The 13,291-nt window shown below is 37.3% G+C and overlaps 1 protein-coding gene across 3 annotated transcripts in view; it reads right to left on the reverse strand.

The window, feature by feature from the left end:
- LOC145988767 (uncharacterized) overlaps window positions 1–13,291 on the reverse strand; it is a 58,615-nt gene that overhangs the window by 31,434 nt on the left and 13,890 nt on the right. For all 3 annotated transcript variants that reach the window (XM_083123943.1, XM_083123942.1, XM_083123944.1), the window contains exons 3-4: window positions 11,401–11,635; window positions 9,190–9,675 (exon numbers count right to left, since the gene is read on the reverse strand). In XM_083123943.1, the coding sequence (XP_082980069.1) occupies window positions 9,190–9,675; window positions 11,401–11,635 (721 nt within the window). The remainder of the gene's footprint in view (window positions 1–9,189; window positions 9,676–11,400; window positions 11,636–13,291) is intronic.

Consider the following 13,291-nt stretch of genomic DNA (forward strand, 5'->3'; position numbering starts at 1 on the left):
AGTGTCCTTATAGATTCTCGGTATTATATGTTGATATTTCCACTGAGGTTTGGAACTCTCTGCCTGCAAGAACCATGAGTGCGGACTCATTTTTCGATGCATACAGCTACTTCTCTCCTCTCTGTAAAGCAAACAACTTAACTCTTGCATATAAGTTAAACAATTGAAAGTGTCATATTTCCTAACATTATCAATGGGATTTCTGCTTCAGTACAGTATATCCAAGTAGAGTACTGTGAAACGGAAAGCATGCAGTTATACCATTATTGCTGATGAAAAGGGTATGTAGGTATTAGAAATTTAACACAAGGAATTTATAGAATTGAATTGTATAGGTACCTGATTTAGCTAACCACACATTAAAACAGGAAGACACTGTTAATAACAGCTTCTGAAAGTTCATATATGAAGGCCATCCTGAAAAAAAAAAAAGCTCCAATGGTGCTTATACACAGCATTAGTGGTAGGAGAGCAATACACACACATGCAGGCAGGAAGAAGTGGCATGTGGTGCAATCTGGTGCAGTTGCAATGCAGCCATTTTAGGGCAGTTCTAGATTAAAGATTGCAGCTCTCATACAGTCTCCCACCGACTGTGATGTAGCCTATGTGTAGTAATCAGATTTTTGCATGCTCAGACTTTGGTACAGAGCCACCAGCAATTGTGTGAGGTGTGCAGACCGAACGTCGTGAGTGAAGACCGTGAAAAAATTCAAGTATAATTCCCGGTTTTCAAGGCGAACTTTCAAAAAATTCGAGGGTACATGCAAGAGTTTCCTCTATTTCAACCTTACTCATTAACCCCCCCCCCCCCACCTCAACACACACACATATATATACAGTAAAACCTGTCTATACCGGAACATGATGGTTCCGAGCAAAATCTTCCGTCTTAACAGTTTTCCTTCTTATACAGGGTTGACTTTAAATACAGTATAGAGTGCTGCAGGAAATAATGGAAAGACAGATTTACATTTCGCATTACTTATAATGTAGAGTACCAATGCATGTACGTACATGAATAAAAATGATATACAGTCGCAATAAACATAGCAGAGATTACAACATGTTGGTACACTTTTTACAGTATTGTAAGAACGTACAGTATGTACTTATGTATCTTTTCGAACCCATGACCCCTGGCGTTGTAGCGCGATGTGCATAGAGGGAAAGAGAAAGATTGAAAGATGGAATAAGAGAGGTGAAGAAAGATCAGATAAAAGTGAAGAAAAAGAAAGAAACAAAGAGAGATAACAAGAAAATAGAAAGATGACGAAAGGAGAGAGGAGAAATAGACAAACAAAGGTGGAGAAAGAGGGTAAGAGATGAAAGAAAGAAACTGAATTGTAACAGCTATGAGTATTGTAGCGCATTCTTTCATATCGACAATGTTACCGATAAGCGAGTGGCAACAGAGGAGTGTTCCACTTACAGTATTGCATTGTTTTCTTGAGAGCGAAAAAAATAAAGGAAGAAATTTCCATCTTACTGAGAATAAAAAATCTCGTTTGTCTTTAAATGGTGTCCCGTTTCTGCGTTAAGGAGGTTTCCGCCTTAAGCAGGTCATTTTCAGGTATAAAATCGGTCCGTTCTGGGGAATTTTTTTCCGTATTTACAGGTTTCCTTCTTATAGAGGTTCCGGGATAAGCAGTTTTTACTGTATTAACATTACAAAGGGTTCTTGTGGTTCCAATGGGCCAAAAAGATCTAATTTAATTCAACTGAAAGATAAACTTTGTGGTTAGTTAAGCAACCAGAGTTCCAATCCCAAGGTCAGTGATTTCAGGTGAAAATATTGTATTATTCAGAAAATGTCCCTGAAGAAGAAGTTATGTGGCTCACCCAACCTCTCATCAATGTGTACCTGGGGCTTAAGGTGGATGGGGCATAGTGCTGATCACATCATCTCCAGTACGGCTGAGATCGAGACTGTATGAAGCTCTATCCTCCACACCTTTTGAATGGCATGGTCCAATGTACAGTCACCGGCAATAAAAGTGGGACACTTAGATCCTGTTGTGTGTGTTGCCTAAATCTACGGGGCAGGTAGAAGTTGCCATTGAAAATTATCTATTAAAATCAGTTTATTGCCGTAGAGTTAGGCAACACCCACGTCGTCTTGCAGGAAAGCGAGTATTTCAGAATCTATATGTGCCATTTATATTGCCGGTTACTGTACAGGGGAAAACTTTACCTTTACAACATTCCTTGTGTTACAAAAAACAATATGGGCAAACACACAATATTTCTAAAGCGGTTTGTCGTTCAATAAACACAATTCAGAATCATCATAGTAGGACCCAGCCAGATAGATCACTTGCACATTATTTCAAAATTTTCTAGTTCGAGGCCTGATAGAATTTATTTTCTGAAAATTTCTTTACAGTTGAAGAATGTGTTGCATAAAACAATATTTTTGTAGGAGGGTGCTTGGATAAGAACAGTACCAAATGTTTGATAAAGCACATCAAGCAGGTCTCGCATATTACTTTCCTGACCTGTCACAGATTGTAGCAAACGAGACAAAATAATATTTACAGTTCTGGAAAGTAATACTTGACTTGTTGCTTCTATCCTAAAGAAATATAAATGATGCAAAATAATGGTCTATCTCAGATACGTCCCAGTTTTAGAAATGATACATTGTTCATAAAAATAAGTTAAAATAAGGAAACACTGCACGAGAAGCTAAAATAGGAATCTATCCCTAGGTTTTCGTCGGAAAGTATGTTTAATTGTTGTGGATTTGCAATTGTTCGACCATGATGAAACACATGAAACTTGATTTTAAAGTGCAAGCTGTACCGTCCTTGTCACGTTAATGAACTCTCTGACGCTGATAGGATGTGATGCCGGATTATCTCTGCAAAACATCTGCCAGGACATGGTGCAGAATTCAGCTGTGCTAGGATCATGATGGTCTCCGTACCGATGTCCTGGACAAGTGAACTATCAGGTACATGATCACATCGCTATAACAACCACCACCACTGTAGTATTGGAAACAAAGGGGTACGTCCACTTTGTGACCTCCCTGTATACTAACTCCATTACTGCACTGTACTTTCCTCTGGAATCTTTTCTCGCATCTAGCAATTATCCTAGCCTACAAATGTTATACATTTGTCCTACCACGAGTTTAGATAAGAATTCTGTTTTATAATATTTTGAAATGTATCTTTCTTTTAATTCCTTGACAAACACAAAATGTAAAATGTGAAAAACATGTCTCTGAACATTTATGAATATGAATAAATTAAATGAGATGTGAATTAATAAAAGTTTCAATTTTTCACATCTAAGAAGCAAAATTCCCGCAGAATTCACATATAATTCCCGGAACCAATAATTCACGCATAATACCCGGAATACAAGGAATTCTCAGTGAGTAGCCACCCTGGTGATAGTATAGTCATACGATGGTACAGACAATTCACGGAAGGTCAATCAAATGTGCACAACCCCATACAGCTGAGTACACTACATTTTAAATTAGTCATTATCATCCAACCAACATGCATGATTCAGGTTTGAAGGTTCATAAAACCGAATGAGTGACCATTGTCTTTTCTAGTTGCTTAGATTTTATTTCAGATTTGCCTTTCGCAGCCAAGCATTTAGACTTGTCATTTCAATGGCAAGTGCTCTCATCATTTATGAGGATGAATGATGAATAAGCTAAATCACCCATTGATTTATTGTGGGAGTGGTAGGTTTCGATCCCATCATTCAGTAGAATGATACGATATCTAAGAATAGTGCAATGTAATTGTAAACATATGTTAACTTGTCCGAAACCAGTAATATGTCAGGATGATGAAAGAAAACCTTCATAAGCACTGCTTCATTAAATAAGGTGAAGTGAGCCAGAAGACTAATATTAGCAGTCTAAAGCTCTTCTTCCGAAGACATCCAACAAAAATCAATTCCATTCGAGTGCCATGCATGCAAATTCTGTCGCATGTTGTAGTGAGATACTTTGTCGGGTGGTGATATTCGACAAAAATCGTATCAATGGAGCCTATTTGTTTCCATGTTCCTTCAGTTTGTCCAACAAAATGCCTTTCTACGACGTCCGATAACTATCTGACGGTGCCACCCGCTCCCATCACCTCCATCTGTTGACAGTTCGGTCCCCTTACTACTCCCTTATGGACAATAAATAAATAAATAAATAAATAAATAAATAAATCTAAATAAATAAATAAATAAATAAATCTAAATAAATCAATCAATAAATCTATCTATCTATCTATCAATCAATCAATCAGTATTATATACTGACATATATTAAATGCATAAGTTTACTTACAATTTTCAATAATAATAGTGGCCAAATCTTTAATACGCACGTATGTTATGATTTAACAAACAAAATTTTATTATTTATATTCATCATCACATCTTCTGAATAAGTGTCATTACTCATTGATTTTCACATGTGGGAAGACTGCACTTGTCAGTGCACCTAATTTTATTTAGACAGAAGACACACGTTGGCAGTTTGTAGTTTCTAGTACGTGGATCATTCAGAAGACATCTCTTGCTCATAGCAGCTTGATAATTTCACGTTCTTTGCACAAAATAGACAACATAGCATGTCATTCACATAATGAGTGGAATATTTTGGAGCATACAGGAAGCGCGAGAACTACAATTTGCCCATTACTTTTTCATTGAGATCCCACTCATCTCCGATGCTGCGAAAATATTTCCTGTGTATGTCTGTTGGCAGGAAGGATTTTCAATGCACTTACTTTTTCCTTTTCCTGTAAATGCGTATGGAAACTTATCATATCTCGACAAACATTTTAAATAAGAATTGAAGCTATTTTCTTAATGTCAAGGACCATGATGGGTATTTTGGTACTATATTTCAGGAACAATTTAACCATGATTCTTTCATGGAATCTCCAACACATAGTACACACACCTGTCACCAGAGCCTCTCATTACGGCTTCATAACCCTCATTAGCAGCGGCAGTATTCACCAAAAAATTGCCATCTCTTCTTCATCTTTACTGTTGAGACAGTACTTTGGGGCTCCCTTCAGATGTGATTTTGTATCCTTTATCTCCACGGTTTGTGAAGTGTTTTATCCAAAAAGTTTACAAAATGCTCTGCTTTCCTACATTCTTTAACAAGGAATGCAATTACAGTTGTTTTATTCATTATCTGATGCTTGACTTCTTCCCATGTGATTGTCCTTTCGGAATTATTTATAGACGTCTCATTGTGCGTATCAAACAGACATCGATTCTTGAACTCCTAATTTCTTTCCGCATAGCAATGGACAAGGCAGAGAGAACTCACCAAAGCTTGAATCCTCTTCTTTTGCTCTCTGAATGAGAGCTATACCATCAATCGTCGTGGCTGAATTTCCAGATATTTCCTCAGGGAGAATAACATTCTTCTGCAGTATGTGTCTGAAGCTCATGATCATGGTTCTAAGAGAAAGTCTATTTGAAGATTCCGATTCTGTGCTGTCACAATAATTTGACCAATTAGTTGGTTTGGTTTGATTTGATTTGAGTTGGAGTTTTAAGTCCACTTTATGTAAGGCTAATCGGGACTGGCCCTACAGCTTAAAGTGGGATCCAAACCACTATGTGCCTCCACTGAGTATTGAACCGGGACCCCTTGATAACAAGGCAATGATGCTACCACTGTGCTTTCGGGGAGGCCTCGAACAAATAGTGCCTTGTCTGGTAATTGACCTGCCATTCTTGACTGCCTTCTTCTTGTATCAAGAGAGGAACAGAAAGAACTAGACGAAAACCATGTAAAGCTGATGTTTATGCAACTGAAAGAACATTCAGAGAACAGATACAGTAAAGTATGGATTAGAACGGTAACAGAAAGACCCTACAGTTGGTTCAACCAATGCTCACATGATGTGAGTCACTACAGAGTAATGTGTGCAGCAATAGAACAGCTCACAAAAGGACATGGTAACTCTCCCCTAGTATGGTGGGTGATCTCGAATGGCCAACACCCCTGCACATCTGTGTTGCATGGACTCTATGAGGTCATTGATGAGAGCTTTGGGGATTCCTCGCCACCCTTCACTTAGGGCAATCTTCAACACTGGAAGAATTGATGGAGGTGTCATCCTACCTACAATGCACGCTAGCCACTCAATACTATCAATTCCCTCATCCTCTGGCACATTGTGCACTAACAGAACTCTGCAAGGATGAGCATTATTGCCAATGAAAAGTAAACGATCACCTACTGCATCTGCACATGGCATGGCAAGAGGTCTGAGGTTCTCCTTCCCATATCTAAGGGCCATCAAAGTGCCATTTTTTTGACGTAGAGGTCCATATGTCCCACAATTTTGATTCTAGCTCACCTCCATTTTAGAATGTTTCTTGCACAAAAGCAGGGTTATAGCATTTTCCACATTCCTTCTAGATCAGGCACGCCAATTGTAAGGCTGGAGGCTGAACTTCGACTCATCGGAGAACACTACTCAACCCTCAGCCAAGTATCTACGGACTGAAAGCTGTACAGTGATGGCACACACCATGAGCCTACATGCATAGAGGAAATCTTTAAGAAGGCAATTGCAGACAGTTTGAGATGACACCTGCGCCCTATTGCTGTGAGAATGATGGCATGTTGTAGTTTCGTTGCATTCTGTCGTCTGTTCCAATCGGTTGTTGACAAGAGGAACCCAAGGGCTACAGATAGGCCTCTCACTGTCTGTGCAACTTCCATCCTTCCTATGGCTCTTCACGCCATTGATTCAGGTAAATCGCACTTCAGAGGTATTGTACGACTGCCCACGTTCCTCAATGAACTCCTACACTGTCCTTGGACTGCTACTGCTATTCTCATAGCTACACACGTCAGTTGTCAATTCAGATAAATCGGCATTAATGATGGGCAAATAGCCAATTGAATCCAGTAATGGTGTTAAATCTCATCCAACTTGTCAATTAAATTATTAAAATATTCACATATTTTAATTGGTGAAATTATTATAATCTTAATTATTATAATCATTATTATTAATTTTGATCAGAATTACTGTAATTGTCATTTCTAATGGTAAAAGTAAAAATATTTAAATTATCAAAACTTTCCATTTACATCAAGGTATCTGGGGAATGGAGTGATAACACACAGAAGAGTTATGACATGCTATCACATATTTTCCATCTCTAGGCATCCTAACCTTGACAAAAAATCATATTAGAAAACCCCCCAAGTGGTACCAACAACTTGACTGGCTAAAGGCCTAAAAGTATTAGTTACCAGAGAAATTATGATTTGAAATGCAGCTTGCATGAGCAGGTGTTCTTAACTTCCAGTCGACTCAGACATCAGTTTTGTGCATTTTCATGCTGGGCTGTAAGGAAGATTTGTGTTCGAGACCAGATATTACATGACCAGGTGTTAAAGAATTTAGGGGTGTTCTTTTAATGCTAAGAGTCCTAAACCTGACCCACCTAACAATGAAAGGATTTGGGGATATTTTATTAATGGTAAGAGCCTTAAACCTGACCTGCCTAATGTAACAATGAAAGCATTTAGCGAAGAAACACCCCTTCGCTGTTACGTGACTCCAAGATGTCACCATGGAGCAGCATTCTGTATGCAAGAAGAGACCAAACAAATGGCTGCTCAGAAAATAAAGAACCATGTAGGGGTATGTGGAAGGGAAAAATAGTTCTCCAGAAAACATGCAGTAAGTAATCACTAGAACTGAAGCAGAGGCATGTAACCGGTGGGTAACAGCAAAATGTGAAGAATTAAAAAGTTGTTTCAATAAAATAACAACATTGTTAAATACGTTAACCAATAGCATTGCTGTAGAGTAGATACTGCAGAGGACATTTTTTCTGCAGCTGACAGAAGCGAAGAGAGAGACAGTTTCCACTACCCTGAAGAGATGGACCAAGAGGTATGGTAAAAATGGACAAATTTTCTAAAACACGTTAAAAACACTTTTCCAGAAGTGACTCTGTGAACTTCTGGAAAAGTGATTTTAACGTGTTTTAGAAAATTTGTTTTAGACTGCTTTTATGGATTTTTGCATCAGGATTCTAACGTAATGGTAGGAATAAGGCACCTACACATGTTCAGCTGCCTTAAATCACATTTTAACCTTTCATCCATTTTTACCGTACCTCTTGATCCATGTCTTGTTGGATGCAGCCAATGGTATAATTAAATTGGCATAGCTCATCTACCTCATGAAGGGAGTAGTTACATCCCGAAATGTAGTTTTACGAAAATCATTACTCACCAACGTAAGTACTTTTAGATATTTTATAAAAGATTTCTTCTTTTTATATTGTACTGATAATTTATACAACGTGAGTAAGTCGCACCTGCATCAATATGAATGAAGAGATAACAAGGGAGAGGGTGCCAATGAAAGGGAAGGGCAGGGAAAGACTGTGGGTGGGACAGTGCGCTATGGGATTATTCATATTCCTGTTCAGTTCGATACCCGGTGGAGGCACAAGTGGTTCGGATCCCACTTTAAACTGTAGGTCCAGTCCCGATTAGCCTTACTGTGCATAAAGTGGACTTAAAACACCAACTCAAAACCAAAACCAAAATTCCTGTTCAGGGGCCCAGTTACCAGTCAGGCCTGTCGGACCGAAGATCTCTCTTTGGGGGAGGGGGGGGGGGGGGGGGCTGGGCAGGCTGGAGATTATGAAGTCGAGCATGCATAATTGTTGCACTGATGGCCGGTAACACTTTTGAAAAAGTCATGCCATGCAACTGAACTGAAGTATGTGCCAACAGATATAATTGGAATTCGAACCATGTAAAAAGTGTTTGTGTAACATGATCAATTCAGAATTGAACAATCTGAACGTAATTTGATATGGAGCCATTAAAACATATCTTGAAATCAATACAATCATGCTTTTCCTGGTAAATCCAAATAATAATAATAAAATAAAGGCAATACACAACACAAAGTTGTTTTCAGGATGGAATTTAAGTTGCAGGAATTTCAGTATATTTCTGAAAAAGTCTCCAGCAGAAATTTTCTCAGTAGAATTGTGTAATTGTAATTTATGACAAATTTTTGTTATTAAATTTTATAAAATGTTTGCAGAGGGTGAAGAGAGTCAAACTTATTGCTAAACATGGATCTTATACATCAACCATACTTTTAAACACTAAACTCCAAAGTACAAACAAGAATAATAACTTCTTACCTTTCAGATAGTTCCTCAAAAATTGAAACTTTTCCGAACCTTCTTCACTTTGTTCTAAGGACTGCTGACCATCTTCATACTTCAACTTGAGAGTGGCCACACTATACACAATATAAAGAGTTTCAAACACTGTGGCTGCAGAAGACTTGTCACATGCAGCCATGGACCCTCCATTTGCACACAGCAAATCAAAAGTAAAGAATCTTAAGGAATTAGTAGCTTCAGATTTTCTAGTTAAATGCAGAGTTTCACAAATTTTGTGCACTTTTAGTAAACTGCTCATTAAAGTTCTCACACTTTCTGCATGCTCCTCGCAATTTTCAATAATGATTGCACTGACAATGCACATAGTCTGTATGAGTAGAATCCTTTGTAGGTCAGTTAGCATCATTAACTTTGATGCAGTTTGTTCCATGAGTAAAAATATTTTTTCTTTCCATGACTGAAGTTCACTGGATGGAAATTTATTATCTACCAGCTTCAAAACTGCAATAAATTAAGAAGAAATTAAGTTCCTGCCATTATGCACTATAAAAATTACTTTAAAAATGACTATGTAAATATCAAACTACCTTCTATCATCATAGATGATTTCCACTTCACATGCTCCATTGTGCACACCCATTTTAACTTCCACAAACAATAAACTTGTGAAACCTTACAATTCTAGCATGTTTCAATGGAGCTGTATTTTCACACACACTATTCTTGAAATTAAATTATTGTTTTAAGTCCGCTTTATGAACAGAAAGGCTAATCGAGACGGGGCCTACAGTTTAAAGTGGGATCCAAACCACTTCTTGTTACTGGCTCTAACACTTTGTACTTAAACACAAATAAAACAATCATAGTACTTAAACACAAATAAAACAATCATAAACGTTTTATGTTGCAACATTTCAACTTTATTTGCAAACCTTTCATAATAAATGATTTCTCAACTGTGCTTCCTATGTAAGTTAAACATTTTTGATTGCCCATAAAAGAGTGAAAGGAGTAACAATTTTACAATTATCTGGTGTAACTGAAGTATAATGTAAAACTGCAAGAAGTGTGAGACAAAGAATGAACGAACCAGATGATATGGACAAGATACTACATAGTACATCTCATGTGTGCACCTAATTTAATGCATTAACATCTATACGCTGGGAGGAACAAGGCAATGTCGACATCTACAGTGTTTCAAAGTCAACAGATCCTATTGCGGTAGCACTAGCAGAGACGATTAAACACAGGTAAAACATAGTCAGTGAAAAATCAGGCAAAGCCTCGGTAGCTCAGTGGTAAAGCAATGCACAGTATGCCAGACCCTGCGAGTCCTCGCCGAGCCTGAAAATTCTAAGTAATATATCTCATGTGTGAGCCTAACTTAATGAAGATGATTTGGGGTTGAGATACTTCTTCAGAAAACTCAAATTATTACAAATAAAGAACGTAAGATGAAAAAATAAGCATAATAAATTTGACAAATAGTGAAATATTACGCCTTTTGTTCTAATTTACATTTGTTACTTTAACAATTACTCAAAAAGCTTTCTTTAAGTAATTATAACAATTTAGCCCATGTAGAAAACACTAACCGTAAGCTCCAGTAAAGCTGAAACTGCAATAAAACTTCTATGCTTGTTTTATTTGTATCAAAACTGAAGTGTAACAAGAGATTTGCACCATTAAGGATTAGTGTGTTCAAAAGAAAATATATTTTAAACTGCACCTCTACATGTTTTCAAACAACTGAGATTTACGATTTCATTAACAGAAGATGACAAAGGCTGAAAATGTATTTCATGCAATGTACGAGCCCGAGATGACAGAAAAATTAATCTGACAAATACAGCAGGGGTTCCCAAACTTTTTTGTTTCACGGTGCCCTTAGTGTTTAAAGATTTTTCCATGGTGCCCAAGTCAGAATGTAGGGCTATCTAACAATTACAACGCTACGAGTTGTTTACATTAAGGTAAAAAATAAACATAATTCAGAAACATTTTACATGTTAAAAGTACTAAATAAGCACATATTTGGATTCATGCAATGGCCCAATTCTAAAAACAAGTAAGTGTCACTTCAATGAAAATATTGACGGTGCCACGGCACCCAGAGCACCACTGTGCACACTTTGGAAACCACTGTCATACACTATTCAATTCTTCTGTAACTTACATCAATGAAGTTTGTATACTTGAAAAACATATTGAAACACTACAAACCTTGGTTAAAACATCTAACTGCTACCTCCATGCACTTCTCCAAATAACAGAAGCTGTGTTGTCTGACATTCTCACCTATCCAATGAAGCCAAATGGTATTGTTCGTAACACACAGTTCAACATCAAGGCTGGACCTATCACCAGGCAAAGTTTGAATTCGTCTCAGGAGGTTCAAGAAGGAAGTTTGAATTTCTTCAATTTTCGTTCTTACACAGCTATCATTCTGTGGAAGTGCCTGCAAATTGAAAATGTATGCTCAAAATTTTATCTGTGGGTGTTTCTCTTACAGCATGGCAAATAGATTTGTGCATTTTATCACCATGTGCCGTCACAGACACTTATGGGTTGTAATCAGCGGGGTTTTTTTTTTCAGGTACGAGTTCAAAATAACTGTAGTCTTCAGGTTAGTTTGTTCTTGTGTTCATCAGAAGAATTCTCAAAATATTGTGGTATGATGTTCAGAAATTAGCACCTATAAAAATATGCTGGTACGGAGTACCATCGGGAATAAAAGCCTTGGTTGGATGATCCCATTGAAACATCTGATGTTGTTACAACACAAAAGTGTTCATGGCTGTACATCAAAGCACTCAAAATTAAACTTATGCCTAGAAACTTACACTTTCAGTTTTGAGTAGTTGGTACCCTAATTACAAAACACTTTTGAGAAAGATGCAGAAGTGACTGCAATCTTAAGTTACTTCTGACGAGTGTACCATCATCATGGGAAAAAGTGTGGATTACTAAAGACCAAACGTAACAATGACTTGGGGGGGGGGGGGGGGGTCAGGTCAATAGGATGTCAGGAGACCTGGTTTGGATTCTCAGAAAAATAATAAAATGACAATTGTGCACTAGGTCACAGACTATTTGCAGAAACAAACTGTTAAAAGAATTAATACCAATTAATCTACCTTATGGGGTGATGGTGACCCTCTGTACACCCGTGAGAAATTTTAAAATTTTTAGTATGGTGAGAAGATTGTGATTCATATGAATGCATGTTGCTTTTTATCACGTGCAGATGCATTTTAAGCAAGTAATTAGTGATTTTATGTGGTATGATTTACAACATCAGACACACATGTGTAGCATGTTGGGTCTCACTCATCACACACAAGATAGTATTCTTTGTATTCTGACATCTCTGCGGAATGCCTTCATTGTTAGGTTAGGCATATTAGGTTCAGTTCTCTTAGTAAAAGTAATACAAGTTCAGAAAAATTGCATTGTACTTATGCTAAGAGAACTATACCTAACAATGAAGGATATGTCAAAACACAAATGTATGTCTTGTTTGCGATGAGTGAGAATCAGTGTTACCTAATCATCACATGCTTAGGGTCTCAGTTATCACACCCACATTGAAGATACTTCATGTTCTGATGTCATTGCCACATGCTTCCATTGTTAGGTTAGGCTTGTTATGTTTAGTTCTATTAGCATAAGAACAATGCAATATTTCAAGAATTGACCAAAAAGTTATTATTTTTGCTAAGAGCACTGATCCTAGGAAGCCTAACCTAGCAACGAAGGCACACCACAATTGTGTCAGAAAACGAAGTATCTTTAATATGGGTGGGTAATGGTTCCGATTGTTTTATGATTTTTTCAAATTCTCCTAGCAGAAAGACTAATTATCGTAGAATTTTGGAAATCATTGTCACACGAAATTTGAACTTTCCTTAAAGTAATGAGCACTGTTTGGATTTGAAAAAGCAACAGTGAGTATCATAGACTTGAGGGAATGGATGTAGAAGTTCATCGGAACCTTAGTAGAATGTATTTAGGGACTTCATTTTAATGCTAAGAGAACCGTATATGACCTACATAACCTAACCATGAAAACAAATATTGAACAAAATCTTAAGTATTCGCTAAAACTCCGCAG

Source organism: Lepisma saccharinum, chromosome 6, assembly GCF_977018435.1.
Source record: "Lepisma saccharinum chromosome 6, izLepSacc3.1, whole genome shotgun sequence".
Lineage (NCBI taxonomy): Eukaryota > Metazoa > Arthropoda > Insecta > Zygentoma > Lepismatidae > Lepisma > Lepisma saccharinum.